The 18,786-nt window shown below is 50.1% G+C and overlaps 1 protein-coding gene across 1 annotated transcript in view; it reads right to left on the bottom strand.

Annotated features, from left to right (window-relative positions):
• galns (galactosamine (N-acetyl)-6-sulfatase) overlaps positions 1-18,786 on the bottom strand; it is a gene marked incomplete at its 5' end in the record, with an annotated part of 34,468 nt that overhangs the window by 5,271 nt on the left and 10,411 nt on the right. The window contains 3 exons of the mRNA XM_038808431.1: positions 2,459-2,580; positions 12,435-12,537; positions 15,420-15,556. Coding sequence (XP_038664359.1) covers positions 2,459-2,580; positions 12,435-12,537; positions 15,420-15,556 — 362 coding nt within the window. The remainder of the gene's footprint in view (positions 1-2,458; positions 2,581-12,434; positions 12,538-15,419; positions 15,557-18,786) is intronic.

Below are 18,786 nucleotides of genomic sequence, written 5' to 3'. Positions count from 1 at the left end.
GGAGTGAGTTACAGACTGGAATTTAATCGAGGGGTTCAGGGTGGTTTATATATAGAATACAGATAACAGGGAGTGAGTTACAGACTGGAATCTAATCGAGGGGTTCAGGGTGGTTTATATATAGAATACAGATAACAGGGAGTGAGTTACAGACTGGAATCTAATCGAGGGGTTGTGTGGTTTATATACAGAATAACAGATACTCGGGAGTGGCTTACAGACTGGAATCTAATCGAGCGGTTCGGGGTGGTTTATATATAGAATAACAGATACCCGGGAGTGAGCTACAGACTGGAATCTAATCGAGGGGTTCGGGGTGGTTTATATATCGAATAACAGATACCCGGGAGTGGGTTACAGACTGGAATCTAATCGAGGGGTTCAGGGTGGTTTATATATAGAATAACAGATACCCGGGAGTGAGTTACAGACTGGAATCTAATCGAGAGGTTCAGGGTGGTTTATATATAGAATAACAGAAACCCGGGAGTGAGTTACAGACTGGAATCTAATCGAGGGGTTTGGGGTGGTTTATATATAGAATAACAGATACCCGGGAGTGAGTTACAGACTGGAATCTAATCAAGGGGTTCGGGGTGGTTTATATATAGAATAACATATATCCGGGAGTGAGTTACAGACTGGAATCTAATCGAGGGTTCGGGGTGGTTTATATATAGAATAACAGATACCCAGAAGTGAGTTACAGACTGGAATCTAATCGAGGGGCTCGGGGTGGTTTATATATCGAATAACAGATACCCGGGAGTGGGTTACAGACTGGAATCTAATCGAGGGGTTCAGGGTGGTTTATATATAGAATAACAGATACCCGGGAGTGAGTTACAGACTGGAATCTAATCGAGAGGTTCAGGGTGGTTTATATATAGAATAACAGAAACCCGGGAGTGAGTTACAGACTGGAATCTAATCGAGGGGTTTTGGGGTGGTTTATATATAGAATAACAGATACCCGGGAGTGAGTTACAGACTGGAATCTAATCAAGGGGTTCGGGGTGGTTTATATATAGAATAACATATATCCGGGAGTGAGTTACAGACTGGAATCTAATCGAGAGGTTCAGGGTGGTTTATATATAGAATAACATATATCCGGGAGTGAGTTACAGACTGGAATCTAATCGAGGGGTTTGGGGTGGTTTATATATAGAATAACAGATACCCGGGAGTGAGTTACAGACTGGAATCTAATCGAGGGGTTCAGGGTGGTTATATATAGAATAACAGATACCCGGGAGTGAGTTACAGACTGGAATCTAATCGAGAGGTTCAGGGTGGTTTATATATAGAATAACAGAAACCCGTGAGTGAGTTACAGACTGGAATTTAATCGAGGGGTTTGGGGTGGTTTATATATAGAATAACAGATACCCGGGAGTGAGTTACAGACTGGAATCTAATCGAGGGGTTCGGGGTGGTTTATATATAGAATAACAGATACCCGGGAGTGAGTTACAGACTGGAATCTAATCGAGGGGTTCAGGGTGGTTTATATATAGAAGAACAGATATCCGGGAGTGAGTTACAGACTGGAATCTAATCGAGAGGTTCAGGGTGGTTTATATATAGAATAACATATATCCGGGAGTGAGTTACAGACTGGAATCTAATCGAGGGGTTTGGGGTGGTTTATATATAGAATAACAGATACCCGGGAGTGAGTTACAGACTGGAATCTAATCGAGGGGTTCAGGGTGGTTTATATATAGAATAACATATATCCGGGAGTGGGTTACAGACTGGAATCTAATCGAGGGGTTCAGGGTGGTTTATATACAGAATAACAGATACCCGGGAGTGAGTTACAGACTGGAATCTAATCGAGGGGTTCGGGGTGGTTTATATATAGAATAACAGATACCCGGGAGTGAGTTACAGGCTGGAATCCAATCGAGGGGTTCGGGGTGGTTTATATATAGAATAACATATATCCGGGAGTGGGTTACAGACTGGAATCTAATCGAGGGGTTCAGGGTGGTTTATATATAGAATAACAGATACTCAGGAGAGTTACAGACTGGAATCTAATCGAGGGGTTGTGTGGTTTATATATAGAATAACAGATACCCGGGAGTGAGTTACAGACTGGAATCTAATCGAGGGGTTCGGGGTGGTTTATATATAGAATAACAGATACCCGGGAGTGAGTTACAGATTGGAATCTAATCGAGGGGTTCAGGGTGGTTTATATATAGAATAACAGATACTCAGGAGAGTTACAGACTGGAATCTAATCGAGGGGTTGTGTGGTTTATCTGAGTTACAGGCTGTGATTTACTTCATGGGTTTTGCGAGGTTTGGGGATTAGAAACATCTAAGGTTGCTGACCAAATAGCACAGACAAACCACATTTCAGAGTTCTGATCTTTCTGCTTACTCTGGTCACTTGTTTGAGGTTTTCCTGAAATCTGACCCTCTCTCCCTCCCTCCCTGTCACCTGATTGGGTATTTCTCTCCAGGATCCCTCCCAAGCTGGAAGAGCAGAGGCTGGATGGTGTAGTCCTGTTGATCATGTGTTGTGACCCCTGTCACATTCTGTCCTGGGCAGAAGTTAATTCCCTGGAATTAAATAAAATGCACGTAAGTTTTGGGAAGGTTTCTGTCAGAACCTTTTCCTCACCACTTTCTGAAAATGTATGGTGTTATTGGCCAGGGTTTAGAGAACCTCAAAGTATATCATGGAGTTCACCTGATCCATAACTTTTACTAGATTGTGGTATGGGGAGCACACGGCCCACTCTACAGGTGTGGTACAGCAGAAATGGAAAAGTATTTTTTAAAGCAAAACAATGTTTATTCTATGAACTCAAGTTTAAAAAAAAAATTTTTTTATTGGAATTTTTTGAAAAATATATAACAAACAATAACAATAATAGTAATAAACAGCACCCGGCACCCGTAACAACGCATATAACAAACCCCCCCAACCCCAATAAACAACATAATAAATTAACAATAAGCAAATTAACTTAAACACTATCCCCCTAACCCCCCCCCAACCCCCCCCCCCAACCCCCCCCAACCCACACCCCCCCCCAACCCACCCACCCCCCCCCACCCACCCCCCCCCCAACCCCCCCCCCAACCCACCCCCCCCCCAACCCACCCCCCCCCCAACCCAACCAACCCCTCCCCAACCCAACCAACCCCCCCCCCCAACCCAACCAACCCCCCCCCCCCAACCCAACCAACCCCCCCCCCCCCAACCCAACCAACCCCCCCCCCCCCAACCCAACCAACCCCCCCCCCCCAACCCAACCAACCCCCCCCCCCAACCCAACCAACCCACCCCCCCCGGGTTGCTGCTGCTGCTGACCTAGTTCCTTATCATTGAGCCAGAAAGTCGAGGAAAGGCTGCCACCTCCTAAAGAACCCTTGTACCGACCGCCTCAGGGCGAATTTGACCCTCTCCAGCTGAATGAATCCCGCCATTTCATTGATCCAGGTCTCCACGCTCGGAGGTCTCACATCTTTCCACTGCAGCAAAATCCTTCGCCGGGCTACTAGGGACGCAAAGGCCAAAACATCGGCCTCTTTCGCCTCCTGCACTCCCGGCTCCACCCCAACCCCAAATATCGCGAGTCCCCATCCTGGCTTGAACCTGGATCCCACCACCGTCGACACCGTCCTCGCCACCCCCTTCCAGAACTCCTCCAGTGCCGGACATGCCCAGAACATATGGGCATGGTTCGCTGGACTCCCCGAACACCTGACGCACCTGTCTTCGCCCCCAAAGAACCTACTCATCTTAGACCCGGACATGTGGACCCGGTGCAGCACCTTGAACTGGATGAGGCTAAGCCTCGCACATGAAGAGGAGGAGTTCGCCCTCTCCAGGGCGTCCACCCATGTCCCCTCCTCAATCTGGTCCCCCAGCTCCACTTCCCACTTAGCCTTCAGCTCCTCTACCGACGCCTCCCCCACCTCCTGCATCAACTGGTAGATGTCAGACACCTTCCCATCCCCGACCTACACCCCCGAAAGCACCCTATCCCTTACCCCCCGCGGGGGCAGCGAAGGGAACCCCTCCACCTGCCGCCTAGCAAATGCCTTGACCTGAAGGTACCTGAACATATTCCCCGGGGGGAGCTCAAACTTCTACTCCAATTCAAACCACCCGTCAATGAACTGGTCTCCCAACTTCCTAATGCCCGCCCTGTGCCACCCCAGGAACCCGCCATCCATGTTCCCTGGGACAAACCGGTGGTTCCCCCGCAGCGAGGCCTCCACCGAGCCCCCCACTTCCCCCTGTGTCGCCTCCACTGCCCCCAAATTTTGAGGGTAGCCGCCACCACCGGGCTCGTAGTGTACCTCGTTGGAGGGAGTGGCAGCGGCGCCGTTACCAGTGCCTTCAGGCTCGTGCCTCCACAGGACGCCATCTCCATCCGTTTCCATGCTGCCCCCTCCCCATCCATTACCCACTTACGTACCATCGAGACGTTAGCCGCCCAATAGTACCCAGAGAGGTTGGGCAGCGCCAGCCCCCCTCTATCCCTGCCCCGCTCCAAAAAGACCCTCCTTACCCTCGGAGTCCCGTGCGCCCAAACAAATCCCAGAATGCTGCTGTTCACCCTCCTAAAAAAGGCCCTCGGAACGAAAATGGGGAGGCACTGAAACAAAAACAAAAACCTCGGGAGCACCGTCATTTTAACGGACTGTACTCTACCCGCCAACGACAACGGCAGCATGTCCCACCTTTTAAATTCCTCCTCCATCTGCTCCAGCAACCTAGTAAAATTGAGCTTGTGCAGAGTCCCCCAGCTCCTAGCCACCTGGGGGACTCTGCACAAGCTCCCCAGGTGGGACTCCTCACTGCCCTCTTTAGCGGGAGCCTACCAATCCCCACCTCCTGATCTCCCGGGTGTACAACAAACAGCTCACTCTTGCCCAGGTTCAATTTATATCCCGAGAAACTCCCGAACTCAGCAAGAATCTCCATCACCTCCGGCATTCCCCCCACCGGGCCTGCTACAGACAGCAGCAAGTCGTCCGCATACAGCGACACTTGGTGCTCCTCCCCACCTCGCACCAAACCCCTCCACCTCCTCGACTCCCTGAGAGCCATGGCAAGAGGTTCAATTGCCAGCGCAAAAAGCAAGGGGGACAGGGGGCACCCCTGCCTCGTCCCACGGTGGAGCCTGAAGTACTCGGACCTCCTCCCATTTGTCGCTACACTCGCCATCGGGGCCTCGTACAGCAACCTCACCCATTTAATAAACCCCACCCCAAACCCGAACCTCTCCAACACCTCCCACAAGTACCCCCACTCAACCCTGTCAAAGGCCTTCTCCGCATCCAATGCGACCACAATCTCCGCCTCTCCTTCTGCTGCCGGCATCATTATCACATTTAGCAGCCTTCGCACGTTAGTGTTCAGCTGCCTCCCCTTCACAAAACCGTCTGATCTTCATTTACCACCCCTGGCACCCAGTCCTCTATTCTAGTGGCCAAGATCTTCGCCAGCAACTTGGCGTCTACATTCAGCAGTGAAATCGGCCTGTATGATCCACACTGCAAGGGGTCCTTATCACGCTTCAGGATCAGGGAGATTAGAGCCCGAGATATCGTCGGGGGCAGAACACCCCCCTCCCATGCCTCGTTAAAGGTCCTGACCAACAGGGGGCCCAGCAGGTCCGCATATTTCTTATAAAATTCAACCGGGAACCCATCCGGTCCCGGCGCCTTCCCCGACTGCATGTGGCCAATCCCACTGACCAGCTCCTCCAACTCGATTGGCGCCCCCAGTCCCTCCACCTGCTCCTCCTGCACCCTTGGAAATCGGAGCCTGTCCAAAAAAACTCTCCATTCCCCCTCCCACCGCCTGTGGCTCCGACTGGTACAGTTCCCTATAGAAGTCCCTAAAGACCCCATTGACCTCTGCCCCCTGCCGCACCACCTTCCCATCTCTATCCTTCACTCCACCAATCTCCCTAGCCGCGTCCCGCTTACGAAGCTGGTGCGCCAGAATCCTGCTCGCCTTCTCTCCATACTCATAGACTGCTCCCTGCGCCATCCTCCACTGTGTCTCCGCCTTTCTGGTGGTCAATAAATCAAACTTGGCCTGCAGGCTACGCCGCTCCCCCAGCAATCCCTCCTCCGGGGCCTCCGTGTACCTCCTATCTACACTCAACAGCTCCCCCACCAGTCTCTCCCTCTCCCTCCTCTCCCCACTCTCCCTATGGGCTCGGATGGAGATCAGCTCCCCCTAATCACTGCCTTCAGAGCCTCTCACACCATCCCCACCTGGACCTCCCCAGTATCATTGACCTCGAGGTATCTCTCTATACATCCCCGAACCCTTCTACACACCTCCTCATCAGCCAATAACCCCACGTCCAGACGCCAAAGCGGGCGCTGGTCCCGCACCTCCCCCATCTCCAGATCCACCCAATGCGGAGCATGGTCTGAAATCGCAATAGCCGAATACTCAGCCTCCTCCACCCTCGGGACCAGTCCCCTACTCAAAACAAAGAAATCAATGCAGGAATAAACCCTGTGCACATGGGGGAGAAAAAAGAGTACTCCCGAGCCCTCGGCCTCCCAAACCTCCAGGGATCCACTCCTCCCATCTGGTCCATAAACCCCCTCAACACCTTGGCCGCCGCCGGCCTCCTGCCTGTCCTTGAACTAGAACGATCCAGCGGGGGATCCAGCACTGTATTGAAGTTCCCCCCCATGATCAAGCCCCCCACCTCCAGGCCAGGAATGCGGCCCAACATACGCCTCATGAAACCAGCATCATCCCAATTTGGGGCGCACACATTTACCAACACCACCTTCTCCCCCTGCAGCTTACCGCTCACCATCACATATCTGCCGCCACTATCAGCCACAACCTCAGACGCCTCAAACGCCACCCTCTTCCCCACCAGGATCGCCACCCCCCGGTTCTTCGAGTCGAGCCCTGAGTGGAAAACCTGCCCCACCCACCCCTTCCTCAGACGGACCTGGTCCGCCACCTTCATGTGGGTCTCCTGGAGCATGGCCACGTCTGCCTTCAGCCCCTTCAGATGCGAAAACACCCAGGCCCGCTTAACCGGCCTATTCAACCCCCTCACGTTCCACGTAATTCGCCGGATCAGGGGGCACCCTGCCCCCCCTCCCCCGTCGACTAGCCATAGCATATCGACTGCTCGCCCCTGGCCAGCACCCATTCGGCCCGTTTCCCACGGCGATAGAACCTCACCCAGACCTCCCCGACCCGCACCAACTCCTCCCTGGCCAATCCAGCAGGAACCCGGTATCCCCCCCCAGGCTAGGACCCCTCCTAGCCGCGACTATGAACTCAAGTAAACCTTTTTAAAACATACAGTGAACATCTTAGCAACCATTCATTCAAATACAACCCCCAAAGAATACAAAACTAAGTAATCCTTAAGCTGTCCTTTTAACATCCAGAAGACTTAAACAAAACATTTAAACAGAAGCACATCAGGTTAAAGTCACTACTGAGAACAGTTATTAGTTTTAAATCACCAAAGGATCGATTTACTGTCTTTAGATTAGAGAGAGACTAATACCCCTTCTGGCTGTGACTGCAGCTATCCAGCTCTGAAAACAAAACTAAAACACACCCTGCAGCAAACAGCCTAAAACAAATGTCAAAAGCTGACAGACAGCTCAGCTCCACCCACACTCTGACATCACTGATAAACACCCATTTCTTAAAGGTACTCTCACATGACAGTGGGCAGTGCAAACATCGGGGAACAGAGAATCATTGGTCAGCACGTGTCAGGCAAGGCCAGCATTTGGTGGCCATTCCCCATTGCTCCTGGATTGAGTGTCTTGCTCGGCCATTTCAAGGGGCAGTCAAGTTTGAACCACATTGCTGTAGATGTGGGTCTGGAGTCAGATGTAGGCCAGACTGGGTAAGGACAGCAGATTTCCTTCCCTGAAAGACATTAGTGAATCAGATAGGTTTTTACAATAACTGACCTGTAATTCCATTTAAAAAAGATACAAGTCATTATTACAGGATGCGGGCTTCACTGGCTGGGCTAGCAATTATGCCCATCCCTAATTTCCCTTGAGAAAGTGGTGGTGAGTTGCCTTCTTGACCATCTTCAGTACCTGTGGTGTAGGTACATCCACTGTGCTGTTAGGGAGGAAGTTCCAGGATGTTGCCCCAGCGACAGTGAAGGAATGGCGATATATTTCCCAGTCAGGGTAGTGAGTGACTTGGAGGGGAACCTCCAGGTGGTGGGCTTCCCAGGTATCTGCTGCTCTTGTCCTTCTAGATGGTAGTGGCCGTGGGTTTGGAAGGTGCTGCCTGAGGAGCCTTGGTGAGTTACTGCAGTGCATCTTGTAGATGGTACATACAGCTGCCACGGTTCATCGGTGGTGGAGGGTTTGAATGTTTGTGGAAGGGAGAGCAATCTAGCGGGGCTGCTTTGTCCTGGATGGTGTTGAGCTTCTTGAGTGTTGTTGGAGCTGCACTCATCCAGGCAAGTGGAGAGTATTCCATTATACCCCTGACTTGTGCCTTGTAGATGGTGGACAAGGTTTGGGGGGGTTAGGTGATGACTTACTTGCTGCAGGATTCCAAGCCTCTGACCTACGCTTCTAAGCACAGTATGTATTTGGCTAGTCCAGTTCAGTTTATAATCATGGTATCTTAGAATTTACAGTCCAGAAGGAGGCCATTGGGCCCATCGAGTCTGCACCGGAAAGACCAACCTACCTAAGCCCACACCTCCATCCTAGCACCACAACCCAGGAACCCAACCGAACCTTTTTGGACACTAAGGGCAATTTAGCACGGCCAATCCACCTAACCTGCACATCTTTGGACTATGGGAGGAAACCGGAGCACCCGGAGGAAACCCACGCAGACACGGGGAGAACATGCAGACTCTGCACAGACACAGTCGGGAATCAAACCTGGGACCCTGAAGCTGTGAAACAACTGTGCTACCCACTGTGCTACCGTGCTGTCCTGTCAATAAGGGCAGCACTGTAGCACAGTGGTTAGCATTGTTGTTTCACAGCGCCAGGGTCCCAGGTTCTATTCCCGGCTTGGGTCACTGTCTGTGCGGAGTCTGCACGTTCACCCCGTGTCTGCGTGGGTTTCCTCCGGGTGCTCCGGTTTCCTCCCACAGTCCCGAAAGAAGTGCTGTTAGATAATTTGGACATTCTGAATTCTCCCTCTGTGTACCCGAACAGGCACCGGAATGAAGCGAGTAGGGTCTTTCCCGTACCAGCCTCCCCGGACAGGCTCCGGAATGAAGCGAGTAGAGTCTTTCCGGTACCAGCCTCCCCAGACAGGCTCCGGAATGAAGCGAGTAGAGTCTTTCCGGTACCAGCCTCCCCGGACAGGCTCCGGAATGAAGCGAGTAGGGTCTTTCCCGTACCAGCCTCCCCGGACAGGCACCGGAATGAAGCGAGTAGAGTCTTTCCCGTACCAGCCTCCCCGGACAGGCACCGGAATGAAGCGAGTAGAGTCTTTCCTGTACCAGCCTCCCCGGACAGGCTCCGGAATGAAGCGAGTAGAGTCTTTCCCGTACCAGCCTCCCCGGACAGGCACCGGAATGAAGCGAGTAGAGTCTTTCCCGTACCAGCCTCCCCAGACAGGCACCGGAATGAAGCGAGTAGGGTCTTTCCCGTACCAGCCTCCCCGGACAGGCTCCGGAATGAAGCGAGTAGGGTCTTTCCCGTACCAGCCTCCCCGAACAGGCACCGGAATGAAGCGAGTAGAGTCTTTCCCGTACCAGCCTCCCCGGACAGGCTCCGGAATGAAGCGAGTAGAGTCTTTCCCGTACCAGCCTCCCCGGACAGGCACCGGAATGAAGCGAGTAGGGTCTTTCCCGTACCAGCCTCCCCGGACAGGCTCCGGAATGAAGCGAGTAGAGTCTTTCCCGTACCAGCCTCCCCGGACAGGCTCCGGAATGAAGCGAGTAGAGTCTTTCCCGTACCAGCCTCCCCAGACAGGCACCGGAATGAAGCGAGTAGGGTCTTTTCACAGTAACTTCATTGCAGTCTTAATGTAAGCCTATTTGTGACAATAAAGATTATTATTATATTATACTAGTAACCCCCAGGATGTTGATAATGGGGGATTTATTGATGGTAATGCCATTAAATGTCAAGGGGCAATGATGAGGTCAGGAATTCTGTGACCCTGGTGGAACTCATACTGAGGGTCCTGGAACAGGTTATTGCTGAGTAAGTGCCGCTTGATAGCTCTGTTCATGGCCCCTTCCATCACTTTACTGATGATGGAGAGTAGACTGATAGGGCGGTCATTGGCCTGGGTTGATTTGTTTTGCTTTTTTGTGTGCAGGACACACCTGGGTGATTTTCCACATTGCCGGGTAGATTTAAAAAACAATTCTCATATGGGATGTGGGCGTCGTTGGTCAGGCCAGCATTTATTGCCCATCCCGAGTTGCCCGTCAGAAGGTGGTGGTGAGCTGCCTTCTTGAACCGCTGCAGGCCCTGAGCTGTAGGTACACCCTCAGTGCTGTTAGGGAGGGAATTGCAGGATTTTAACCCAGCGACAGTGAAGGAGCGGCCGATATATTTCCAAGTCAGGACGGTGAATGACTTGCCACTTGTCAGCCCAAGCCTGGATATTGTCCAGGTCTTGCTGCGATGACACATGGACTGCTTCAGTGTCTGAGGAGTTGCGAATGGTGCTGAATATTGTGCAGAGGAGGTTCACAAGAATGATCCCTGGAATGAAGAGCTTGTCGTATGATGAACAGTCGAGGCCGCTGGGGCTGTCCTCGTTGGAGTTTAGAAGGATGAGGGGGGAATCTTATTGAAACTTACAAAATACTGCGAGGCCTGGATAGAGTGGATGTGGAGAGAATGTTTCCACTTGTAGGAAAAATTAGAACCAGAGGACACAACCTCAGACTAAAGACACAATCCTTTAAAACAGAGATGAGGAGGAATTTCTTCAGCCAGAGGGTGGTGAATCTGTGGAACTCTTTGCCGCAGAAGGCTGTGGAAACCAAATCACTGAGTGTCTTTAAGACAAAGATAGACAGGTTCTTGATTAGTAAGGGGATCAGGGATTATGGGGAGAAGGCAGGAGAATGGGAATGAGAAAAATGTCAGCCATGATTGAATGGCGGAGCAGACCCGATGGGCCGAGTGGCCTAATTCTGTTTCTATGTCTTATGGTCTCACCCCTGGGACTGACTTTGTGAATCATTGCTGTGCTGCCTCCAATACAAACAAATTCTTCCTTAAATATGGAGGCGAAAATTGCAAACAGTACTCTAGCTGTGGTCTCAACAAAGCCCTGTATAATTGTAGCAAAATGTATTTATTCTTGCTCTCCAATTCCCTTGCAATGAGGCATTTTTGTTTCTTGAATTTCTCCAATACTTTTTGTCTGCTGATATTAATTTCCTCACTCTAGGTCACCTTCTATTTCTGGTACATAACTTGTGTCTTCTACTGAAAGGAGACACAAAATATCTTTTTCCAAAAGAAAAAGGCTGGGAAATCTCAGCAGGTCTGGCAGCATCTGTAAGGAGAGAAAAGAGCGAACGTTTCGAGTCCAGGTGACCCTTTGTCCAAGGGTTTCTGCTGTTTCCTCATTGCTTATGATCATTTCTCCTGTATAAAAGCAAATTACTGCGGATGATGGACTTTGAAACATAACAGAAAATGCTGGACAATCTCAGCAGGTCTGGCAGCATCTGCGGAGAGAAGGGAGTTAACGTTTCCAGTCTGGATGACCCTGTCAAGCAGTCAATAACGCCTTTTGAGGGCAGCACGGTGGCGCAGTGGTTAGCACTGCTGCCTCAAGGCACTGAGGTCCCAGGTTCAATCCCGGCTCTGGGTCACTGCCCGTGTGGAGTTTGCACGATCTACCCGTGTCTGCGTGGGTTTCACCCCCACAACCCAAAGATGTGCAGGATAGGTGGATTGGCCATGCTAAATTGGCCCTTAATTGGAAAAAACTAATTGGGTTCTCTATATATATTTTTTAAAATAACGTCTCCTGTCTCTGCTTCTAGACGACCAACATTTCCTTGAGCTATTCTTTCCCATGGTTAGCTCTTACAATCGGTCTTTTAAAATTCCTTGCTGGTCCATATATTCGAATATTAACCAACAGCAACAGAAACACAAAGAGGTAGGCCTATTCCGGGCTCGACATGATGTTGAAAGTCCACCCTTCACCAGTTATCTTCTGGTTGTCAATGGGATCTCGCTGCACACGAACGACTTCTCACTTTAACTAAGTGATTGTAGAGAATAAGTTTTGGAGAGATGGGGTAAGGCAATGTATTATACTGAGCATTCACTTTCTTTCTCTCTGATTGTATTCACTGTGGATGGGGTTTATCTCCCTCCCACACCGTACAAAACATTCCCCACCATTGTTCTCATTATCAGCCTGTTTACCTGCCAGTTCGCGACTTCCGCTTCAGTCTATGGAGCATTGGTCTCACCTGCTGCAGCTCCTCCCAGGAGTTAGTCCATGTCCAGTAATGTGCCTTGTACCCTCCGAACCGCACGGCCATCAACTCATTCCCTCGGTAGTAAAACACTGGCCTGTTCAGTGAGAAAGGAAATTTTACTCTATATCTACTATATCTAACCCCATGCTGTACCTGGCCTGGGAGTGTTTGATGGGGACAGTGTAGAGAGAGCTTTACTCTGTATCTAACCCCGTGCTGTACCTGTCCTGGGAGTGTTTGATGGGGACAGTGTAGAGGGGGCTTTACTCTGTATCTAACCCCGTGCTGTACCTGTCCTGGGAGTGTTTGATGGGGACAGTGTAGAGGGAGCTTTACTCTGTATCTAACCCCGTGCTGTACCTGTCCTGGGAGTGTTTGATGGGGACAGTGTAGAGGGAGCTTTACTCTGTATCTAACCCCGTGCTGTACCTGTCCTGGGAGTGTATGATGGGGACAGTGTAGAGGGAGCTTTACTCTGTATCTAACCCCGTGCTGTACCTGTCCTGGGAGTGTTTGATGGGGACAGTGTAGAGGCAGCTTTACTCTGTATCTAACCCCGTGCTGTCCCTGTCCTGGGAGTGTTTGATGGGGACAGTGTAGAGGGAGCTTTACTCTGTACCTAACCCCGTGCTGTACCTGTCCTGGGAGTGTATGATGGGGACAGTGTAGAGGGAGCTTCACTTTGTATCTAACCCTGTGCTGTACCTGTCCTGGGAGTGTTTGATGGGGACAGTGTAGAGAGAGCTTTACTCTGTATCTAGCCCCAAGCTGTACCTGTCCTGGGACTGTTTGATGGGGACAGTGTAGAGGGAGCTTTACTCTGTATCTAACCCCGTGCTGTACCTGTCCTGGGAGTGTTTGATGGTGACAGTGTAGAGGGGGCTTTACTCTGTATCTAACCCCGTGCTGTACCTGTCCTGGGAGTGTTTGATGGGGACAGTGTAGAGGGAGCTTTACTCTGTATCTAACCCCGTGCTGTACCTGTCCTGGGAGTGTTTGATGGGGACAGTGTAGAGGGAGCTTTACTCTGTATCTAACCCCGTGCTGTACCTGTCCTGGGAGTGTATGATGGGGACAGTGTAGAGGCAGCTTTACTCTGTATCTAACCCCGTGCTGTACCTGTCCTGGGAGTGTTTGATGGGGACAGTGTAGAGGCAGCTTTACTCTGTATCTAACCCCGTGCTGTACCTGTCCTGGGAGTGTTTGATGGGGACAGTGTAGAGGGAGCTTTACTCTGTACCTAACCCCGTGCTGCACCTGTCCTGGGAGTGTATGATGGGGACAGTGTAGAGGGAGCTTCACTTTGTATCTAACCCTGTGCTGTACCTGTCCTGGGAGTGTTTGATGGGGACAGTGTAGAGAGAGCTTTACTCTGTATCTAGCCCCAAGCTGTACCTGTCCTGGGACTGTTTGATGGGGACAGTGTAGAGGGAGCTTTACTCTGTATCTAACCCCATGCTGTACCTGTCCTGGGAGTGTTTGATGGGGACAGTGTAGAGGGAGCTTCACTCTGTATCTAACCCTGTGCTGTACCTGTCCTGGGAGTGTTTGATGGGGACAGTGTAGAGGGAGCTTTATTCTGTATCTAACCCCATGCTGTACCTGTCCTGGGAGTGTTTGATGGGGACAGTGTAGAGGGAGCTTTACTCTGTATCTAGCCCCGTGCTGTACCTGTCCTGGGAGTGTTTGATGGGGACAGTGTAGAGGGAGCTTTACTCTGTATCTAACCCCATGCTGTACCTGTCCTGGGAGTGTTTGATGGGGACAGTGTAGAGGGAGCTTCACTCTGTATCTAACCCTGTGCTGTACCTGTCCTGGGAGTGTTTGATGGGGACAGTGTAGAGGGAGCTTTACTCTGTATCTAACCCCGTGCTGTACCTGTCCTGGGAGTGTTTGATGGGGACAGTGTAGAGAGAGCTTTACTCTGTATCTAACCCCGTGCTGTACCTGTCCTGGGAGTGTTTGATGGGGACAGTGTAGAGAGAGCTTTACTCTGTATCTAACCCCGTGCTGTACCTGTCCTGGGAGTGTTTGATGGGGACAGTGTAGAAGGAGCTTTACTCTGTATCTAACCCCGTGCTGTACCTGTCCTGGGAGTGTTTGATGGGGACAGTGCAGAGGGAGTTTTACTCTGTATCTAACCTCGTGCTGTACCTGTCCTGGGAGTGTTTGATGGGGACAGTGTAGAGAGAGCTTTACTCTGTATCTAACCCCGTGCTGTACCTGTCCTGGGAGTGTTTGATGGGGACAGTGTAGAGGGAGCTTTACTCTGTATCTAACCTCGTGCTGTACCTGTCCTGGGAGTGTTTGATGGGGACAGTGTAGAGAGAGCTTTACTCTGTATCTAACCCCGTGCTGTACCTGTCCTGGGAGTGTTTGATGGGGACAGTGTAGAGGGAGCTTTACTCTGTATCTAACCTCGTGCTGTACCTGTCCTGGGAGTGTTTGATGGGGACAGTGTAGAGAGAGCTTTACTCTGTATCTAACCCCGTGCTGTACCTGTCCTGGGAGTGTTTGATGGGGACAGTGTAGAGGGAGCTTTACTCTGTATCTAACCTCGTGCTGTACCTGTCCTGGGAGTGTTTGATGGGGACAGTGTAGAGAGAGCTTTACTCTGTATCTAACCCCGTGCTGTACCTGTCCTGGGAGTGTTTGATGGGGACAGTGTAGAGGGAGCTTTGCTCTGTATCTAACCCCGTGCTGTACCTGTCCTGGGAGTGTTTGATGGGGACAGTGTAGAGGGAGCTTTACTCTGTATCTAACCCCGTGCTGTACCTGTCCTGGGAGTGTTTGATGGGGACAGTGTGGAGGGAGCTTTACTCTGTATCTAACCCCGTGCTGTACCTGTCCTGGGAATGTTTGATTCTGACAAGGGGTCTCTGTATTTTCAGGCTTTAACAGTTTTCTCCACAATGGGCACCTCTCATTTTTATGAAGATAAATATCCCACTCTCCTTTCCTGAGCCTAACTTGTACCTGTGGATGATTTTATTCTGCAACAGCACCGGTGAAAGGTCAATCCCATCCAATTGCCGGTCAGTGGGTGGTTGAAGCCCAGCCAGTGTCAGGCTGGTTGTAAACAGATCCATGGCAGTGCCCAGCTGCTGACTGACCTGTAACCACAAACCAAACAGGTCAGTTCCAAGACACTAGGGTGAAAGTTAATGTCCTTTCTCTGGTGACTGATAATAATAATAAGGATATTTATCGGGCGGGGATCGTACTGCCTCCTGCCTCCATTCCTTAGGCCATTGTAGGAGGGTCAGTGGACCCCTCCCCCATAAATGTCCAGTGCCAGCCGGCTTGGGGGGGGGGGGAGACGACTCACTATGGAGGAAGCCTAAAAAGTAAACCCTTTTGAAGATGCTTGTGGGCTTCATTCATAGGCACTCAATGCCTGATTTGATTGAGGGACAGGGCATCAGGAAAGTGTGTGGGTGTATGGGTGTATGGATGTGTGTGAGTGAGTGAGTGAGTGAGTGAGTGAGTGAGTGAGTGAGTGAGTGAGTGAGTGAGTGAGTGAGTGAGTGTGAGAGTGAGTGAGTGAGGTGAGTATGTGTGTGTGCGTGAGTGAGTGAGTGAGTATGTGTGTGTGCGTGAGAGCGTGAGTGAGTGAGTGAGTGAGTGAGTGTGAGTGAGTGAGTATGTGTGTGCGTGTGAATGAGTGCGTGCGAGTATGAGTGAGTGATAGAACATAGAACATTACAGCGCAGTACAGGCCCTTCGGCCCACGATGTTGCACCGTCCTGTGAAACCCTTCTAAAGTCCCTCTACACTATTCCCTTATCGTCCATATGCCTATCCAATGACCATTTGAATGCGTTTAGTGTTGGCGAGTCCACTACTGTTGCAGGCAGGGCATTCCACGCCCTTACTACTCTCTGAGTAAAGAACCGACCTCTGACATCTGTCCTATATCTATCTCCCCTCAATTTAAAGCTATGTCCCCTCGTGCTAAACATCACCATCCGAGGAAAAAGGCTCTCGATGTCCACCCTATCTAATCCGCTGATCATCTTGTATGCCTCAATTAAGTCCCCTCTTAACCTTCTTCTCTCTAACGAAAACAGCCTCAAGTCCTTCAGCCTTTCCTCATAAGATCTTCCCTCCATACCAGGCAACATTCTTGTAAATCTCCTCTGTACCCTTTCCAATGCTTCCACATCCTTCCTATAATGTGGCGACCAGAACTGCGCACAATACTCCAAAAGCGGCCGCACCAGAGTTTTGTACAACTGCAACATGACCTCATGGCTCCGAAACTCAATTCCTCTACCAATAAAAGCTAACACACCGTACGCCTTCTTAACAACCCTCTCAACCTGGGTGGCAACTTTCAGGGATCTATGGACATGGACACGGAGATCTCTCTGCTTGTCCACACTACCAAGAATCTTACCATTAGCCCAGTACTCTGCCTTCCTGTTATTCCTTCCAAAATGAATCATCTCACACTTTTCTGCATTAAACTCCATTTGCCACCTGTCAGCCCAGCTCTGCAGCTTATCTCTGTAACTTGTAACATCCTTCTGCACTGTCCACAACTCCACCGACTTTAGTGTCATCTGCAAATTTACTCACCCATCCTTCTACGCCCTCCTCCAGGTCATTTATAAAAATGACAAACAGCAACGGTCCCAAAACAGATCCTTGTGGCACACCACTAGTAACTGGACACCAGTCAGAGCATTTCCCATCAACCACCACTCTTTGTCTTCTATCAGCTAGCCAATTTCTGATCCAAACTGCTAAATCACATTGAATCCCATGCCTCTGTATTTTCTGCAATAGCCTACCGTGAGGAACATTATCAAACGCTTTACTGAAATCCACATACATCACATCAGCTGCTTTACCCTCATCCACCTGTTTGGTCACCTTCTCGAAGAACTCAATGAGGTTTGTGAGGCACGACCTACCCTTCACAAAACCGTGTTGACTATCTCTAATCAAATTATTCCTTTCCAGATGATTATACATCCTATCTCTTATAAACCTTTCCAAGACTTTTCCCACAACAGAAGTAAGGCTCACTGGTTTATAGTTACCGGGGTTATCTCTACTCCCCTTCTTGTACAAGGGGACAACATTTGCTATCCTCCAGTTCTCTGGCACTATTCCTGTAGACAAAGATGACTTAAAGATCAAAGCCAAAGGCTCAGCAATCTCCTCCCTAGCTTCCCAGAGAATCCTAGGATAAATCCCATCCAGCCCAGGGGACTTATCTATTTTCACATTTTCCAGAATCGCTAACACCTCCTCCTTATGAACCTCAAGCCCTTTTAGTCTAGTAGCCTGTATCTCAGTATTCTCCTCGACAACTTTGTCTTTTTCCTGTGCGAATACTGACGAAAAATACTCATTTAGCACCTCTCCTATCTCCTTGGATTCTACGCACAACTTCCCACTACTGTCCTTGACTGGCCCCACTCTTACCTTAGTCATTCTTTTATTCCTGACATACCTATAGAATGCTTTAGGGTTATCCTTGATCCTACCTGCCAAAGACTTCTCATGTCCTCGCTTGGCTCTTCTTAGCTCTCTCTTTAGAGCCTTCCTAGCTAACTTGTAACTCTCAAGCGACCCAACTGAACCATCACGTCTCATCTTCACATAAGCCTCCTTCTTCCTCTTGACAAGTGTTTCAACTGCTTTAGTAACCCATGGTTCCCTCACTCGACCACTTCCTCCCTGCCTAACAGGTACATACTTATCAAGGACACGCAGTAGCTGTTCCTTGAACATGCTCCACATTTCCATTGTGTCCATCCCCTGCAGTTTTCCTCTCCAGGCGATGCATCCTAAATCTTGCCTCATCGCATCATAATTGCCTTTCCCCCAGCAATAACTCTTGCCCAGCGGTTTATACCTATCCCTTTCCATCGCTAAAGTAAACGTAATCGAATTGTGGTCACTATCACCAAAATGCTCACCTACCTCCAAATCTAACACCTGTCCTGGTTCATTACCCAGTACCAAATCCAATACGGCCTCGCCTCTTGTTGGCCTACCTACATACTGCATCAGGAAACCCTCCTGCACACATTGCACAAAAACGGATCCATCTAAAGTTCTCGAACTATAGTGTTTCCAGTCAATATTTGGAAAGTTAAAGTCCCCCATAACAACTACCCTGTTATTTTCGCTCCTATCCAGAATCATCTTTGCAATCCTTTGTGTGTGAGAATGTGTGTGTGTGAGTGAGTGAATGTGTGAATGAGTGAGTGAGTGAGAGTGTGTGAATGAGTGAGTGTGAGTGAGTGAATGAGTGTGTATGTGTGTGTGTATGTGTGCGTGAGTGAGTCCGTGAGTGTGTGTGTGAGTGAGTGTGTGTGAGTATGAG

Source organism: Scyliorhinus canicula, chromosome 9 (assembly GCF_902713615.1).
Source record: "Scyliorhinus canicula chromosome 9, sScyCan1.1, whole genome shotgun sequence".
In the NCBI taxonomy this organism is placed as follows: domain Eukaryota; kingdom Metazoa; phylum Chordata; class Chondrichthyes; order Carcharhiniformes; family Scyliorhinidae; genus Scyliorhinus; species Scyliorhinus canicula.
Note: the sequence above shows the minus strand (reverse complement) of the source record. Positions and strands in the feature narration are given on the sequence as shown.